We start from the raw sequence: 19,586 nt of genomic DNA, 5'->3' as shown, positions 1-19,586 counted from the left end.
AAATGATAAACTGGACACATCTTTTTAAATATTAATAAGCACATCAGTATATGCAAATTGCTATAGAACATGTTGGCCAAATACACGCTGCCTAACACTCAAATTTTCTTACAACATTTCTAGGATAAAAAGCTATAAAAATTTTTTCTTTAGAAATTAAGCCAAACATCAGTTAAGATCTTCTGTTAATGCTTACTTAATAAATTTAAACCTCGACTAGTAAATACACATTGCATTTAGCCAAATACCAAACACCACTTTAAACAAATAACCTTACCGTCTTTGATTGGATTTTTGATATTTCTAAGTCTTGTAAGTTGAAGAAGACAAGGTTTTATTAAATATGTAACTCACATGAAAACAAAACACCCTATGACATTTTATTGTAAAGTAAGACCAAACAGGCCATTTGAGAAAGTCTCTTTTTTCCAAACCCTGTAGCAACCAGCCCAGAAAGCCTCAGTATTAAGGACCTGGCAAACTCTACAGTTCCTAACCAATTTAATTAGCTTTTATTTTTTATTTTTAGGCACTTGTTAGTAGCATGCATTTGCAGCAGCTTCCACTCTGTTCAGTAAGAATAAAAAGCCTCTTCTAATTACAATATTGATATAGGGCTCTCAATAGACAGAAACCTGTTCATTTGAGAAACATCTACACATTTTCCCATGGAAAGAAAGCCAAAGATGACAAAAGGCTTTGGTGGTATTCTACTCCAAGATGACCTAGAAAGTTTCAGGGTGCTACCATCCCAGAATTTTGTTGTACGTTTTATATAACAAACAGTTAATTTTCTCATTTGCTTTAAGGTATAAAATAAATATATGCAAGAAATCAGAATAATTAACCTTAGGTCTCTTATGTTTTCAGAATACAGAAAATTACAAAAAATACATAGAAGTAAAAAATCCCTTCTTTTCCATTTCAATTATTGACTAAATTTTGATATACAAAGATGCAACACAAAGAAATGCACCCCTTGGAGAAAATGGCTTTGGCAATCAGAATGGCCTGCAAGGATTTCAACAGCAAAGAAATGTAAATTAGGTTAACAACTTTTAGATGGCGCTTCTGCTTGAAGCACTATGGAACTATGGCTAGAACATAACTTGCTGAAATGCTGGATATGTAAGAAATGTAAAGGTTTTCTAAGGACGTCTTCTCCATACCCTTTCAATCGCCTTCCTCAGAACTGCAAAGCAAGAGGGCTTTAGCGGGCAGTGGTGAGTGGTGGGCAGAGGGACAGAGGGCTGATGCCTACAAGAGTGTCAATCAGTACAGAGTATTTTCCTAATGGCTAGGTAGGTAAGATGAACCTAGGACCACTGTGTTAAACCTGGACTCTTGATAAAGTCTGAGTACCTTAGGTGAGTGGCAGAAGCAGAAGCAGAAGCAAATTCTCTCTGGAGGAAGGCATTCCTACCTTCTAACCACAGGACTTCCAGAGGTAAAATCAAGTAGTAAGCCTAGTCAGTGATCACCAAGGGCACAAGAAGGCAAACTACCACATGTCAGTTAGGAGTTAGAGAAGATGGAATGGGCAGATACAGAATAGAGAACACAGAATACATATGAAATACTTGGAGAAATGAAGTATAGAATCGCAAAGACAAGCAAGCAGCAAGAGACTACCAGGAGTATCATGACAGATTTGAAAGGCAGACTAAAGATTTTTCAGGAAATCCTGAAAATAAAAATGATTGTTTAAATAGAAAACACAAGAGTGAGATTAAAAACAGTTTGGACATAGCAGAAGAAAGAAATTAAACAAAAAAATAAATAAAAGATCCTTATAGAGGAATGACTGACAGTAGACTTAACAGCAATTACTGAAATCAGAAGACAAAGGAATACTATCTTCTATTTTTTTTAAGATTTTATTTATTTGACAGAGAGACACAGCGAGAGAGGGAACACAAGCAGGGGAAGTGGGAGAGGGAGAAACAGGCTTCCTGCCTAGCAGAGAGCCTGATGCAGGGCTTGATCCCAGAACCCTGGAATCATGACCCAGCCCAAGGCAGCCGCCCAACAACTGAGCCACCCAGGCGCCCCAGGAATACTATCTTTAAAGAGATTAGAGAAAATAACTTTCTACCATAATGACATAAGCAATACCATGCGTTGACTTCATCTTCTCCCTCGCCACACAGGAAAACTGTATTTTCTTACCTCTTTGAATTGGGAGAGACCATATAACTAGTTGAGGCACTGGAACACGGGCAGAAGTGATGTTAGAACTTTTTTTTTTTTTTAACCATTTGATATACTGTTTATTTTACTTGAATGTAAGTTCTCTTTTTTTTGGTAATTTTATTTTGTTTTTCAATGTTCCAAGATTCATTGTTTATGCACCACACCAAGTGCTCCATGCAATATGTGCCCTCCTTAACTTTTAAGTTAGAACTCTGAACTGTCTCATGGGATATTAGATGCTTTCTCTCTTCTCTCATTGGTGAATGAGATGCAAATGACCCAATGGAGGACTCCAAAGTCTTTGGGAATCAATGGAACCATTAGATGAAGGGCTCCAACTACTAGGCTACATGACCGGGAACATTTATATTGAAATGAGAAATGAACTTCTATTATGTTAAGCCACTAAGACATCAGGGCTGTTACAGAATAGGCCTGGCCTATTCTGACTAATACTATGTAGAATTATAAAGCACCTTTCAAGAAGAGGTGAAAAAAACATCATCAGAGAAATAACAACAAAAACAATTTACCATCAAGAGACTTTCACTATAAAGAAATGCCTGAAATATATGTCTTAAGAAGAAGAAAAATGATCAAGTAAGGACAGTCTGAGATGTAAGAAAGAATAGTGAGTAAAGAAAATGATAAGAATATATGCAAATTTAAAAATTCATTTGTATGGAGCATAATGCAAAAAATGATTTTTATAATGTATTATATGTTTTATAATATATAAAATGTAATAATAATTAATAGTAGTAGAACTAGCATAATTATGTCCAATTTCTGGAATTAAAAACATGACAGCACAGGGCACCTGGATGGCTCAGTTGGTTAAACATCTGACTCTTGATTTCGGTTCAGGTCATGATCTCAGGGTCGTGAGACCTGAGCCCCACATTAGGCTCCACACTGTGCATGAAGCCTGCTTAAGATTCTCTCTCTCTCTTTCACTTTGTCCCTACCCCCCTACTTGTGTGCATGCACGTGTGCTCTCTCTCTAAAATAAATAAATAAGTATTTTTAAAAAATGATAGCACTAAAATACTCAGGAAAATAGCATGTATGTGAAGAGGGGATAATCTGAATTAAGGTATACTAAGGGCCCTGAATTATTTTGAAAAAGAGTTAAAGCAGCGTTACAGAATCTGCTAAGACAAATATGATAAAATTTTATAGGCAATCACATAAAATATAGTATATAGCAAGCAATGACAGGTAAGAAAAATACTATAGAAAAAGTAGTTAAAATAGAAATCTTTAAAGAAGATAGAAAAAATTCAAATATTTCAATAATCTGTATAAATGGACTCATTAAGCTTATCAGTTAGAAGATTGCTATGTGTAAGAGACATACCACAACCCTAAAGACACAGAATGACTGAAAAAAAGTGCTCGTCATTCACTTGAAAGACTATAAAAGGACCTTATTCTTTTCCTTTGCACGTTTGAGAAAGCACTCACCTCCTCTTTTGATGTTTCTGAGTCAAGCTGCAGTGTGAGATACATAACGATGTGAGGAGTGTTTAGGATATTTTGCTGGATACCTTCAACCTCCTCTCCCCACAGAAGTTTGACTAAATCATTTGTGTTCGACTGTGCCTTTTTCTGTCTTGGTTGAGTTGTTTCCTTCTTCACAGCATATGCATTTTCAAAGGTCAGTTTTACCTTTAACAGGGAAAGGTCAGTTGCAGTTTTCACAAAGAAGGGTCTGTACATATATAGACACTTAGGTACACAGAGTATATCTAAAAATCATCCTAGAATATGAGCTCTTTGGTGTCAAGGACTATGTATTCTTTTTTTTTCTTTTTCTTTCTTCTTTTTTTTTTTTCTTGGTTAAAATTTTATTTATTTATTTGACAGACAGAGAGAGAGACAGTGAGAGAAGGAACACAAGCCCCCAGAGGGAGAAGCAGGCTTCCCGCTGTGCGGGGATCCAGATCACAAATGGAGAGGAAGGTGGAGGCTTAATGACTGAGCCACCCAGGCACCCTAAGGATTATGTAATCCAGCTCCTAGCCTAGTTTTTGGTACATATTATTACATGTATTTATTGAGTAAGAATTTATAATTCTCTGTACAAAATTTTATTTATTTAAATTTAATCACTGTATTCTAAGATACCAATAACAAAGAAATACAATAGAAAAACAAAAATTCATACAATCTCATAATTCAAAAAGAGGAGCAAAGTATTATGAATGCTAATAGCTCATCTGGGGAAAGAAAAAAGAAGAAATATAGGATTAAAAGGAACTGCATATAACCAGGTTAGCTGTCCTTTCAAGTGGGGCGATATTCAAATATTTTTCTCTCATTTTCTGGTCCTTTAAAATAAAGACCAAGGAGAGAAAAAACTATCAACATGCTAGATCTGGGACCATGGGCCTGAGAAGATTATAAGTTTTATCAAGATAGTTTTATTTTCACGGCCTGATGTCAGACAAGATTGGTAAGAATACAGAATGTGACCATTCTCCAATTGTTGAAAGCTAGCTTCCACTTCTCAATTACTTTTACTTGAAAAGGAGATAGGTGTCTAGATGCCAGCTGGCCAAAGATAACTTGTTCATTTTAAAGAAGCACCAGTGTGTATCTTGACTAAAAGAAGTTTTCACCAGATATAGCTAATTTGGTGTAGTAAAAACATCATCATAAGCTATATAACCACAAAGTATTCCTAATGTTTAAAATCTTATCAGAATACAGAGGAGTAAAATAGGATATGCTAACTATAATAATCCATAGAGTTCCAAATTTAAACACAGTGACTCTTTTAAAATTAGATTAAATTTTATTTTCAAAGATTTTATTTATTTGACAGAGATCACAAGTATGCAGAGAGGCAGGCAGAGAGAGGGGGGTGGGAAGCAGGCTCTCCACTGAGCAGAGAGCCCGATGCAGGGCTCGATCCCAGGACCCTGGGATCATGACCTGAGCTGAAGGCAGAGGCTTTAACCCACTGAGCCACCCAGGTGCCCCTTAAAATTAGATTAAATTTTAAGTAAAAAAATAAATTCATGTTTGATTAAGAATAAAAAGTCTGTTCAATATGTGTTTGTTAAATCATCACACTGGACACTTTAAAAAATCATGAACAGGGCACCTGGGTGGCTTAGTGGGTTAAGCCTCTGCCTTCAGCTCAGGTCATGATCTCAGTGTCCTGGGATTGAGCCCCACATTGGGCTCTCTGCTTGGCGGGGAGCTTGCTTCCCCCCCCTCTCTGCCTGCCCCTCTGTCCACTTGTGATCTCTGTCAAATAAATAAATAAAATCTTTAAAAAAAATCATGAACAACCAAAATATATACAATTTTTATTTGTTAATCATACCTCAATAGGCCGGGGGTGGGAAATATCTAGCCAATATTTAAAAGCAGATAAAATTGTACACATTAAGTTGCATTTGGGAGGAAAATATTTAGAAGTTATTATCAAGATAGGGGCACGTGGGTGGTTCAGTCTGTTAAGCATCGAACTCCTGATTCTGGCTCAGGTCACGATCTCAGCGTCCTGGGACTGAGCCCCATGTTGGGCTCCATGCTCAGTGAGGAGTCTGCTTGTCTCCCTTTGCCCCTCCCCCGTTAACTCTCTCTCTCTCAAATAAATAAATCTTAAAAAAAGTTATTATCAAGATAGTAATAAATAATCCCTCATTCTTAATGTTATTATTTTTTTTTAAAGATTTTATTTATTTGACAGAGAAAGAGAGCACACAATTAGGGGGAGTGGCAGGCTCCTTGGCTGAGCAGGGAGACCAATGTAGGACTCGATCCCAGGACCCTGGAGCCATGACCTGAGCCAAAGGCAGACGATTAACTGACTGAACTACCCAGGTACTCAAGAGGTACAATTTTTAAGGCCAATTTTAAATGTGATAAATATTAACATATATAGTCACTTTTTTAAAAAAATGAGCTTTATGGACTTATATTTTATCATCAATACAGAGGAGTAAAATAGGATATGCTAACTATAATAATCCGTAGAGTTCCAAATTTAAACACAGTGACTCTTTTAAAATTAGATTAAATTTTATTTTTAAAGATTTTATTTATTTGACAGACAGAGATCACAAGTATGCAGAGAGGCAGGCAGAGAGAGGGGGGTGGGAAGCCCCTCTCTTATTTAAAAAATAAGCATATTATTTTTAAAAAATTCATTCATAATCCCACTAGACCATCTAACTGTTATACTATAAAATAAATCTGCCCTGAGAATAAAACCTTCCAAAAGACAAATATCTAAATATCCTTTTTTGTCAACAAGGAGGGACTATTTACAGTTGTGTTCAATTTTGCTTATCTGTAGCTATCCGTGGCATCTAAAGGGCACTAAATTATCTTTGTATACCTAAAGTGAATTAAGTTAAACATCTTTTCTAAAATAAGTCTCAGATTTATTTTATTAACAAATAGAAAAGAAACATGAGGTTTAAACTCATTAATATGTATATATTCAGAGAAAGATAAACTAGGTCAAGATCAGTAGTAATCTATATAGAAAGTAGGAGGGGAGAAATCCTTCAGAAAATTTTCCTGAGGCCTAATGATCATGTTTCTGTACAAAACATGTAATATTCCAAATGGAAAAGCCAACCTTTACTAAATTTTTTATATTTGCTATAAACCTATTGAAAAATGGGTTCTTAATATTACAACACTGTATCCAAAAGGGCTGGATAGAAAATTAGTGTATTTAGGGGGAAATAATAAGCAAACTCAACAAAAATATAAAAAATTAGAGACCCTATATGGGAAAAATCAAGCAAGTTCTGATGAAACTTAAAATTAAGGTGAGAGACTGCTGAAGAGACACTGTTTTAGAAACGGTCTTAGAAGAATGTGAAAAAGAATTTCTTGGTGTGAGGTGTTGACCCAAACAAGCAACAGGTAAGCATTAGATGGCCTAAAAGACTATATTCTGAGAGTTGCATCTATTCTACAGGGCAACGTTCAAAATATGTATATATAAATAGAAATACAAATATAAGCAAAAAAAAAACCCATATAAAATCCTTGAAGAATGACCTTATGAAGTGAACGGTTTGGTGGTTGAGATCAGATAAATAAAAGATAAATAAAAAAATAAATAAAAGATAAAATTCTTTTATCCAAGAATGAGAATTTAAGAGTTTCCAGAAGAAAATATATGGGTGGTGTTCCTTGGTGATGGTGTTGAAAATGTGAGAGATCTGAGAATTTGGGGAAATCCTGAACCCAGAGCTTATGACAGGTGAGATGGAAGCTATGAGATTGTCCCCAGGCTTGGGCTTTGGTGAGGAGCAATATATATGAATGGAGGGAGAAATATGACCACAGGGAGCATGAGATCATTAGCATCCTAGGGAAGCAGATGTCACAGAGATAGGCTGGCTGGGTTTGTTGGAGTGTCTGTGAGAGTAGCGCATACCAGTAGTAAACAAGGAGAAAGGTGGTCTTCGGAGAAAGAAATGTGCCTCAGAACAGGGAGAGCATCTTTTCCGTTTGAGACTCTTGTCGGTAGAGAGGTTAAGAGACTGGCTGTGACTCTCCAAAAATGACAAAAGGAAATGAGGTGGTAAACTCAAAATAAAAGCTCACTAATTTTACTTTAGGCAGCAAAAACAACCTAAAATTTAAGACTAGTTTGTTATGCTTAGTGAAAAATGACATACTTGAAAACTAACTAATGTTATACTTGGCAGACAACTGCACTTCTTTTCTGTGGTGTAAGGGCATTTTCCCCTCACCATGTCAAAAACTCAAATATACACACCACAGAACCATCCATTAAAATTCTTTTAAGGACTATTTTAGCCACCATTCTTCTGATTTAAGTAAAGTTAGCAGCATTACGCAAAGATAATTATACTTTAGCAAGGCATTTTGAAAAGCTTACATGTTAAGTAGCTTTAAATTTCAGGATATCTGGTTGCCTTGATAAAATAATGGATGAGACAAATAACTAAATTAAGAGTTATGTGCTTTTTTAAAAAAGGGGTCTATATACATAAATACTGAAGATATATTTTATAGAAAACTTTTGTTCAGAAACATCTAGGAGGGAGCACCTGGTTAGTTCAGTCGGTTGAGTGTCTGACTCTTGTTTTTGGTTCAAGGTTCAAGGATCATAGGATGGAGTCCCACATCGGGCTCTGTGCTTAGTGCATGGAGTCTCTCTCTCCCTCTGCCCCTCCCCCAGCTTGTCATCTCTAAATGAATAAATAAAATCTGAGGGGGAAAAACCCATCTAATATAAAATAGTTTACATGAAACCTCTTACAAAAGGATTTTCTGTTCCTCCATGAACATTAATCTATGATATGTTTCATCATTCCTCATTGCCTGTCTCTCTCAAAATGTGTGTGTGTGTGTGTGTGTGTGTGTGTGTGGTGTGCAATTTGCTCATCCTTTCTTCTTTTCCTTCCAGTTCAGGAGATGATGTACCTTTCCTTGGGTCAGAAGACATGCTCTCCATAATTCATCATTGCCAAAATCTTGTTTAATTACCCTTTCTCTACTTCTCTCTTCAACCCATCCATTTAACAAGCAATGTCTCTTCAGCCTCTGTCAAACAAACAAGCAAATTCTTTCTTTCTTTTAGCTACCAAGCCATCCTCTTCACAGATGGGAACCAGGGAGGTTGTCAGAATCTGAAGCAGCTCCAAGAGCTGACCAGTCTCTCACCCTCTGCTCACAGCCCTCCTGGGATCTCTCTCACAACATCTACACTGCTATCTGCCCATCTGATCCTTTCTCCTTTTCCTGGCAGATGCTTTGAATATTCCTCAGTCACAATTCTGAAGAACAGGAGTGTATCTGACTTAGCAAATTCTCTATCCTTGATCCTCTTCTGTTTAAGGCAATCTCACTCAAGATGAAACCTGGAAGGCATGTTAGACTTCTCTTTATCCCACAGGAAGCACTATCGTATGCTTCACATTATCTTGAATCTAATCTATTCCTTCCTCCATATCCATAGGCTTTTATCAGCTCTCTTCTGGACTGCTGTGAAGCCAATCACCTGGTTTTCCTACCTCCAGGCCTATTCAGAATGAAATATTCCTAAAATGCAAATCTGATCAGTCAGTCCTCCACGTTAAAATATCCACATAGATGATGCTTCTGGGTTCTGAGAATAGATTAGATTTACATTTAAAAAAAAAATTTGCCAGTCTATTTCCTAATTTTTCCATGGTTTATATATCACTTTTGTTTAACAAGGAGATAATAAAAGTTAAAACATTCCACCCAACCATCATCTCCTTTAAAAAGACTTTCCCCCCTCTTTTGGGCCTAAGAAATACTTCAGAGGTAAGAGTCCAGGACTAATGTTTTACAGGCTGATCTGTGAAAGGAGTTGGTGGCTTCCTCCAAAGCTCCAGGAAAATGAGGTATGGCCCAATGCTTAATGCAATCTACCCTGGTCAACAGCAGAATTTGGACCCAAGCTCCCTGAAGAAGCCAGGAATGAGTGATATATACTTAATATATATTATGTACTTGTTGAATAAATATGAGTGCATAAGAGCTGCAGTAGTAAAGGTCACAGTCAGCAATCACAAGGGTACTTGTACCTTTGTTCTTGTCATTTTAAATACTGAAAACCTCTTTTTTTCAAACTCACAACTTCCTATTTAAAAAATTTCAAACATATGGAAAAGTTGCAATAACATAATAATTACCCATGCATTATTCCTCACACAGTTTCACCAATTTTTAACATTTTGTCACATTTGCTTTCTCCTTGTCTTCTCTGTCTTACTCCCCTTTCCTTCCATCCTCACCCCTACTTTATATACTCAAAAAAAATTTGGCTGCATCACTTCAGAATTATCTGGTGACATTTTAATGCTTTACTGCTAAATACCTGAGCACATATCTCTTAAGGATAGGGGCTTTCTCCTACACAACCAAATATAATTATCATACTTAGGAATTTGAATATTAAATATAATACTGTTCTCAAGTCTGTGCCCAAATTTCCCCAATTGTCCCAATATAGCTGCTACCCACTGCAATCCAAGATCAATTTAGGATTAGCCACTGCACTTAGTTCTATGTCATTTCATTCTGCTTTAGCCTAAAACAATTCTCCAGCTTTCTTTTTCTTTCAAGACAGAAAACATTTTTAGAGAAATCTAAGATAACTATTTTTGCAGAATTTTATAACTTGGCTTTAAAAGAAATAATTTAGTCTTTTTGTACCTCACCTAGCATATAGGCTTCACCTCCGGATTTCATTCTGGTATTCTGAATCTATTTATAACAGAACTTACTTAAAAATCAAGCACAGAACTGCAGAGTTGGAATTGGGTTCAGATATATTTGCTCAAATCTCCTCTGATTATAGATGAGAAAACTGAAACCCAGAACAGTCTGGCAACTTGCTCAGAGCAAGGTTTAAAATGGAGCTCTGACCTCATTCTACCACATTACCACATTGTAGATAGCTCCCAGGCCATCTTCTGTCAGATGACAAGAGCATTTAGACCATATTTATACATCAAGCAGAAGTTTAAAATATTGCTGTTAGAGGAGTGCCTGGGTGGCTCAGTCGTTAAGCATCTGCCTTCAGTTCAGGTCATGATCCCAGGATCCTGGGATCGAGCCCCCCATCAGGCTCCCTGCTCAGCGGGAAGCCTGCTCCTCCCTCTCCCACTCCCCCTGCTTATGTTCGCTCTCCCACTGTGTCTCTCTCTGCCAAATAAATAAATCAAATCTTTAAAAAAATAAAATAAAATATTGCTGTTAGACAATTCCAAATTTAAATGTTAAAAAGTCTCCTTTGGTATTCTTTATAAATGAATATTCCTCTTCTCTTACTGCTTGAGTGATTGTTTCAGCTGCCATAGATACAAATCAGGTAAAACAACTTTTTCGGGGACAATTCCACCTCAGTTTGTTCTAGCCCAGCAGGAATGAAAACCCACCCAAGTTGTGTGAGAGATGGAAGGATCATGCTCTGCAGTCAGTTTCAGTTCCTTGAGTTATTAACTCTGCAACCTTGGAGAAACCGTTACATCTCTCTGATTCTTTTTCTTCACAAACAAAATAGAAACACAATTATTGGTATCCTACAGGCTATTGTGAGGAATAAATTAAATCGCTAAAGAAAATGAGATTAGCAAAGCACCAACAAACTGCCTGGTATGTACAAACACTAGTTCTCTTCCCAATTCCACTCCTGTCCTCCCTGAGCCTCCTACGAACTCCTAGTTTATACGGCTGGTAGAGAGAAGCTTATACTTCACACCCCTTTCAACACTAATGATATAAGAAAGATGTGGTTTACTAATTAAACATTACTTCTAGTTAAAGGAATTTTAACTATGTTTTAAATCATTATTAAAGATACATCATGCTAAAAGCTGGTGCTTGGTTTTGAGCATGACACAGCTATAATACCAATTCTGCTAGCAAAACAAAAAATGCATATATGTTTATACTCAAAGGGTTAAACTAGAATAAAATATTCCAAAACATTAAACATGAACATCTTCAGGTAATGGGATTTTAAAAGATTTTGTCCCTTACTTCTTCTTCGTATCTTCCTCTTTACAATGAACATGTACTACCTTTATAATAAGAAGAAAGTTTATTTTCTTAAGTAGAAAAGATTTTAAAAGATTTAAAACCTTAAAAAGATTTTAATAATATACATCTTATGACAGGGTAATATCCTCAAATTAAATGCTGTCAAAATCACTCTGAACTTAGATTAGGAAGGCAAGAATGTGCTAGAGTAGAACATACTCTCTCAATATGATAAATTCAAACAACTCAAAACAGTTTTTCTTCCACTTTCAAAACAAACTGCTATTTCTTCATTTAGGCACAAGATGTACATATTGGCATGTAAAAGCCGTGTGCATGCGTGTGTGTGTGTATGTGTGTGTGTGTGTGGGTATGTGTATTTAAATACAGAACCACACTTAATGCAGCAAGATGCTCACATCATAAAAGGCAAACTGGGCCAACAGCAGATACACAACTCCTACTACATATTTAATAAGGGCATGTAAATGGTGGGTGGAACCGGACAAAAATATTTAAATCATTATTTCTTCCTCTCTCTTTTTTTTTAACTTCTGAGTGTGAATAGCTGAATCTGCAAATGTTAATTAAACATAAGTACAATGTGACTCCACTGTAAACATAATTTTTTTTGGAAGATAGAAGAGCCGCGGTTGAACTCTGGCAACACTGGCAGATACCCACCACTGACAGAGGCAAGAAAGGAGGAGCCCAGACCTGGGAGCTGACATGCGGCCAGTTTACTCTGGAGAAGCTGATTCAGTTGTTAAAATACTGCAATTCTTCATTACTAATGGGTAAGTAATTGCTGTCTGAGCAACCTGAGGTGCTTAGTACCCTGGCTCACCCTAGGCCCTCTCCACACCTGACGACCAAAGGGGACAACAGTATACCCTATTTCAGCATTACGTCTGGTGTCTGCCTGATTGTTAGTATTTCAAACACCACCTTGTCTCCATCGCCATCTCTATCCATTCCTAGGCGCTGCTGGTCACTGGCTGCCAAAGTTCTTCGAGCACTTTCATTTTGCATTTCCAAAGATAGCTAATTTTACAGAGCATCCATGTGTGTCTTTGTGTGTTAAGAGAAAGAAGTGAACATAAGGGAGATGTTCTTTCTTAGACAATAAAGAATTTCATCATGGGTCCCATTATTTCAGTATCTCAAATCAGATGCAGGAAGATTCTGTTTTATCATGGATTCTATTCTTCACCCTGATCAATCCAGAAAGTGGTTCATCCTCTCATAGTCTGATGGAGTATCTACCTGTTCAAAGCAGATCATCCTCCCTATCCCTCAAAAGAGAAAAAGTGAATTCCTGATACTAACAAGAGCAGAACATTCCTAAATAGAAAGTACAGCACTTTCAAAATACATCTCTCTAATGACCTAAAAATGTCATCTACAATACAAAATGTCAATGCTTAGACTATCAAAATAACTATTATGAAAGAGATTTATTTTTACTTACAAGGAATGAGCAATAATACACTAAGTAGCTAAATGAAAGCTCAGGAATAAGGCTAAACAAGATAACACACACACACACACAAATCAAGAAAATAGTACAATTAGTTTTTAAGATAAACAAAACCACATTTAAAAAACTTTATAGGAGGGATGCCTGGGTGGCTCAGTACATTAAGCATCTGCCTTTGGCTCAGGTCATGATCCCAGGGTTCTGGGACCAAGGCCCACATCAGGCTCCTTCCTCAGTAGAGAGACAGCTTCTCCCTCTGCCTGCTTCTTCCTCTGCTTATGCTCTCTCTCTCTTTAACAAATAAATAAACAAAATCTTAAAATTTTTTTAAAGAAACAGTGATTTTAATAAACCAGAGAAAAAAAAAATTCCATGACTGTTTAAAATGACTTGTCTAGGAAATGGATTTTCATCAACATATATAGAAGTTATAATGATAGGTTGGTCATTATATAGTTTTTAAATTACGTTATTATTCCTGCTTTACATAGGAGGGTTTTATTTGTAGATATTTCTCTCTTTTTAGAATAATATCCAAAAGCTAAAAATGTTAACAGAAGCTAAAATGTTTTAAATCATCAAATATGTAAGTATAATTCACTTTATACATGATAATTTTCAATCTTAAAAAAGAAAACAGTAGAAGGTATCTTTATTTTCTGTAATTAATCATAAAATACAAAAGAAAGACTGTTTATACCTGCATAGGTCCAGGAATACAAGACAGGACTCTCTCTATGTTCTCAGAAGTCACATCAACATCATTCACAGCAACAAGGACATCACCTGAAAACAGAATAACAAAGGTTATTGTATAAATATTCAAAACCCCAAAAGATCTAGAGTTAGACCATTAAAAAGCATCTATTCCAACCTCTTCAAAGTACTGTGGAACTCATTATATATTATTATACAGCTCATAGCAGCAGAGCTAAGCTCCCACTCCACTCTTTTCTTATACTATAATATAGCCCAATGTTACACCATAACTAAATACCACCTATGGACATTTAAAGAGATGAATATTCTCATTTTGGATACAATTGAGAGAACTCAAAGGGCAAATACAAAATTTGTAGCATAAACCAAGTACTGCACTTAGCAAAATTGAATCTAATCACTTAAACCCACAGTAAAAAAAATTTGGCTTTAATTTTAATTAAATCCATGTGGTACATCATAATTCAATATGCTGTGGCTTTCACTGCTATTACTGATCTGTGTCTACATATAGCTCTTTGTTTCAAAGGCCCCAACTATAACAAAACCACAGCATGTTTTGGTAAAAGTTCCTTTTCCATGGCTTTTTCTTTAAGTGGGTATGGTTATCAAATTTGGTGGCTTTCATAAAATAAAGATCAGTGTTAAAATGGGAATTTACTTTTATAACATAGAGATAATATCAAAATTCCAGTGAGTTTTATTAATAGAAATATATACATACCAAGATTATTTTTTATCATTCCTAAACATATCATTAGGAAATGGACCAAATAATTAATATTAATCAAACAGATACTTACTGAGCACCTACTGTGTGCCATGTACTGTTCTAGGCAATATAGGTAAACAATGGAACAAAACAGACAAAAACCTCTACTGTCATGGAGCTTCATACTCTGGGGAAGACAGATTATAAACGTGTATATAGATAACAATGTTGGTAGATTATTTTTTTTTAATGATTTTACTTATTTATTTGACAGAGAAAGAAATCACAAGTAGGCAGAGAGGCAGGCAGAGAGAGAGGAGGAAGCAGGCTCCCTGCCGAGCAGAGAGTCCAATGCGGGGCTCGATCCCAGGACCCTGGAATCATGACCTGAGCCAAGGGTAGAGGCTTAACCCACTGAGCCACCCAGGCGCCCCTTGGTAGATGATTCTCCCCCAGTGTTTCATATTTTGTACATCTTGCAAGGTAAGGCACTGAAAGTCCTTGTTCTGGATTATTTTTTCAAGGATGTTTGGGCAGTGAACAGCCTTGGACAACAGAGGTAGTGTTGTAGAAAAGAACCATCTGAAAACATGTCTAACAAAGCTCTAAAAGTAGGAGACATACATGTATTGTCATGATAGATATGAAAATTAATTTTAGAGTGAGTGTGGTATAAATAATATTTTAATGTTTAGTGGAACATTTTCTCTTTCTATAGCAGAAGTATTCTACCCACTTCTCACTCTCCCACATATTTGTTTCCCTCCAGTTTTTGTCAGCAACTCTGTGACTCAGAAATGGCAGGCTTCCAGGACATCCTATCACTGCAGTGGGCAAAGTTCTTTCTCAGCAAGCACACAGGAGTCCTTAGGACACCCTGTCAAAGGCTGAAAGGAAATGAACTGCATGAAATTGTTTGAACTGTTAGATAAGAAATGTGAATTACTGATGGAAAGTTTTATCAAGATACATTCAAAAGTCAAAGAAATAGAAAGTGGTGAAATCAGTTTAGCACTGCACTTAAATCAATTCTTCAATGTAAAATTAATCACTTGAGAAAATCCATCAATGCATTCCTCAGCATCTACTTAATATCAAGTGTGTACTGAAGGGCACCAAGGGCTATGAAAATATATATGTCAACATTTGTTTACTACTGTATTTATACTATATACAAAATGAATACAGTTTAAGAAATTATTTTTAAAACTATTACACATAAATATAGAAAAAAGAAAAAATTTTTATGTAAAATATTGCCTTTGGGTGTACGGGCTTTTTCTTTTTTTGTTTCATTTTCTCAACTGTCTATATTAAACAAATATTACTATTATAAAAACAAATTAAATCCCTATATTTAAAAAATATTTTATTTATTTATTTGACAAAGAGAGACAGCAAGAGAGAGAGAGCACAAGCAGGGGGAGCAGCAATGCGAGAGGGAGAAGCAGGCTCTCAACAAACAGGGAGCCTGATGTGGGGCCCTTGATTCCAGAATCCTGGGATCATGACCTGAGTCCAAGATAAACACTTAACGGACTGAGCACTGAGGAACCCGAAAACTCATTATTTTACTAAAAAATAAAAACCCATGGTGGTAGGCAGATTAATGGTCCCCTAAAGTTGTCCACACCCTACTTACTGAAATCTATGAAAGTTACCTTACATGGCAAAAGGGACTTGGCAGATATAATGAAGAGGATGTTCAGATTGGGAGATTATCTAAGTGGCCCAATGTAATCATAGGGTATTTATAAGGCAGGAGGCAGGAGGGTCAGAGTCAGAGAGAGACTTGAAAATGCTACGCTGCTGGCTCTGAAAATGCAGGAAGGGACCGTGAAACAAGGCATTCAAGTGGCCTCTGAAAAGCAGGCCAAGGAAAGGGATTTCTACCTTAGAGAATCTATAAGGAATCCACCCCTGTGGATACTTTGACTTTAGTGCAAAAGGACACATTTTAGACTTCTAACTTCCAGAACTGCGAGATGATAAATTTGTGTTGTTTTAAACCACTAACTTTATGGTAATTTGTCACAGCAGCAATAGAAAATGAATACACCTGTCTTAACAATATAAAGCAGTCTTGGCTAACTAAGCACCAAATGAGAATCAGGGACCATGAATGAAGAAGAACAGATCAGAATATATAAAGAGTACAAAGAGGTCATTGGAGAAAAAAAAAATCAGTCTTGTTAGAAGGAGGAATTTATGCACAGAAGGACTGGGAAATATGTTATATACCAATGGGGTGGGATCCGATTGTGAGTTTCAATTGGTCTTTTAAATTAAACTGAATTTGACTTTGGGGGAAGAAAATCTGGCTTCTGAAACATAGTTACCAAGTACTGCCGTTTTATACATTCAAGTTAACGCATTTACTGTCAAGACATTTACCGAAAAATTCTTAAATTCTGGGAGAATTACCTTCATTATGTATTTTTTGAGCTCCAATATCAATCTCTCATTTATAATATGCAGGCATAAGCAGAAAATTAAGGTTTCTCCTAACCTATCATTCTAGAAATCCTTGAATAATGGTGTCTCATATATTGTAATAATCACTCAAAATATTTGATTAAGAAAAGATCATATTCCCTAATGTTGCCTGATAAGAAACTGGTGCAAGGTTTTTATTTCTCATTAAAATAGAAGTAATACTATAGAAATGCTGAAAAAATTATTGATGACCCCAGCACTCATAGCCATAATTATTTTCACAGATTATTTTTACTCTTTACTTATATTGACACTAACAAGGTACAAAGGAATTTCATCCTTTTAAACCTCTCAAGTATTAAGAATTTTTATGTTGGTACACAGTGCTTAGATTACTATTTTAATAGTCAAATAATGCATACATTTATTAAATTATAATTAAAATAATCATCCTCCAGTTTGACATTTTCATGCTTTTTATTTTTTATTCTTAAAAAATGCTTAAATAAATGTCTTCATGCACATAGTTTTCCTTCTTTTACATCTGGGATGAACAAACTTTCTGTAAAGGACCAGATAAGTAAATATTTCAGGCTCTGCATGCCATATGGTTTTTGTTGCAGCAACTAATTACTCTACTCCACAACTGTAGCTTGAAAGCAGCAATAGACAAAACACATGAATATGGCTGTGTTCTATACAATTTTATTCATGAACACTAACATATGAATTTCACATAATTTTCATATATAATAAAATATTATTCTTTTGATTTTATTTTTTAATCAGTGAAAAGGTAAAAACCATTCTCAGTTTTCAGACTACAAAAATGAGTGGTAGGCCTGATATGACCTAAAGGTCATGGTTTATAGATCTGTTTTAGATTATTTCGTTTGGATAAGTGTCTCAAAATGGATAAAATGGGTTAGGTGGTACATTGTTGTAGCTTAATCCTTATTTCCAAATTACACTTTGAAAGGATGAAATGATTTCTTTTCTTTTTGGCTCCAAAGAGAAATCCTTCAGCATTTCCCCCACCCATTCAAGTGAGCACCACAGCAAGTGAGAGTTTTGTGAATAGAAATCAGAACCTGTAGTTCCCAGCTTTATCACTGCCCTCTGTTCTTGGGTAAATCACATAATCCTTCTGGTACTCAGCTGTAGAAGGAAGTAACTGCCCCAGAAACTCTTTAGGAAGGCCTAAAAACTCTAATTTTATTTTTCCAGTGAAATCACTGCTTGTTTCTTTCCTTTACTACTGGGTCCAGTACCACAGGTAAAAACGTGGGAAAGAAATGATGTGAGGGAGGAGAGACAGACAAACACAGCAGTTATTTTTGTTAACAAAACTGAAAACTGGGGCACCTGGGTGGCTCAGTTGTTTAAGTGTGTGACTCTTGGTTTCAGCTCAGATCATAATCTTGGGGTTGTGAGATTGAACCCCATGTCAGGCTCCATGCTCAGCTCAGAGTCAGCTTGAGATTTTCCTCAGACCCTCCCTCAGCTTGCGCTCACTCTCTCTCTCTAAAATAAACAAATAAATCTTAAAAAAAAAAAAGTGGGGAGAAATTGAAATGTTTCAAGTATTACAGAAAGTGAAAATAAAAATGTGTATCAAATAACAACATATAAAATACTAAAGAATAAAACCATTATGTGTTCACAAAAAAAACCCAAACCTATCTTTTAAAAAGAGCACTTAAAAAAATTTTTTTATAAAGATTTTATTTATTTATTTGAGAGAGAGACAGTGAGAGAGAGCATGAGCGAGGAGAAGGTCAGATGGAGAAGCAGACTCCCCATGGAGTTGGGAGCCCTATGCGGGACTTGATCCTGGAATTCGGGATCATGACCTGAGCCGAAGGCAGTCGTCCAACCAACTGAGCCACCCAGGCGTCCCAGCACTTAAAATGTTTTTACTGGAAATATCCATCAACAGTGAAATGGAAAAATGAATATACAATGGAATACTACATAGCAATAACCTATATATTTCTCACATACTATAAAATAAAGAAAATAAATGCAAGAGAATATACACTATAGACTTCTATTAAATGAAGTTTGAGAAGTGGTAAAATTAAAAAGAAGGAGGAAGAGGAGGAGAAAAAGTCAGCTCTGTTGATAGAAAAGTGGATTTTCAGAAGGGAGAGGGTATTAACTGGGAGGAGGCATCATGGAGCCTTCTGGGTACTGGAAATGTTCTTTATCTTGATCTGGGTGGTAGTTACACAACTATATACATACGTCAAAATTCGCTGAGTGCACACTTAAGATTTGTCTATGTTATCAATGTATGATATACCTCAAAAAGATTTTTAAAAAGATTAAAAAACAACTTCAAAAAATTTAAAAGAGAAATAGCACAAGTGTGTCATATAAAACAAAGTTATTCAATGATCACAGGTGAGAACATTAGAAGTCACACAAAAAGTACTTAAAATAAAAACTTTGTTTTACAAACTGAGGGTTGCTGGGGGGCGGTGGGGAGAAGGGGGTGGGATTATGGACATTGGGGAGGGT

The 19,586-nt window shown here is 36.0% G+C and overlaps 1 protein-coding gene across 5 annotated transcripts in view; it reads right to left on the bottom strand.

Moving 5' to 3' along the window:
- The window catches only part of INTU (inturned planar cell polarity protein), an 88,720-nt gene that overhangs the window by 42,440 nt on the left and 26,694 nt on the right, over positions 1 to 19,586 (bottom strand). For all 5 annotated transcript variants that reach the window (XM_004747942.3, XM_004747939.3, XM_004747938.3 and 2 more), the window contains exons 3-4: positions 13,896 to 13,981; positions 3,661 to 3,864 (exon numbers count right to left, since the gene is read on the bottom strand). In XM_004747942.3, the coding sequence (XP_004747999.1) occupies positions 3,661 to 3,864; positions 13,896 to 13,981 (290 nt within the window). The remainder of the gene's footprint in view (positions 1 to 3,660; positions 3,865 to 13,895; positions 13,982 to 19,586) is intronic.

The sequence above is a fragment of the Mustela putorius genome, unplaced genomic scaffold (genome assembly GCF_011764305.1).
Source record: "Mustela putorius furo isolate JIRA1106 unplaced genomic scaffold, ASM1176430v1.1 tig00003866_pilon_pilon_pilon, whole genome shotgun sequence".
Taxonomy (NCBI): domain Eukaryota; kingdom Metazoa; phylum Chordata; class Mammalia; order Carnivora; family Mustelidae; genus Mustela; species Mustela putorius.
This window is presented reverse-complemented; position numbering and strand designations above follow the sequence as displayed.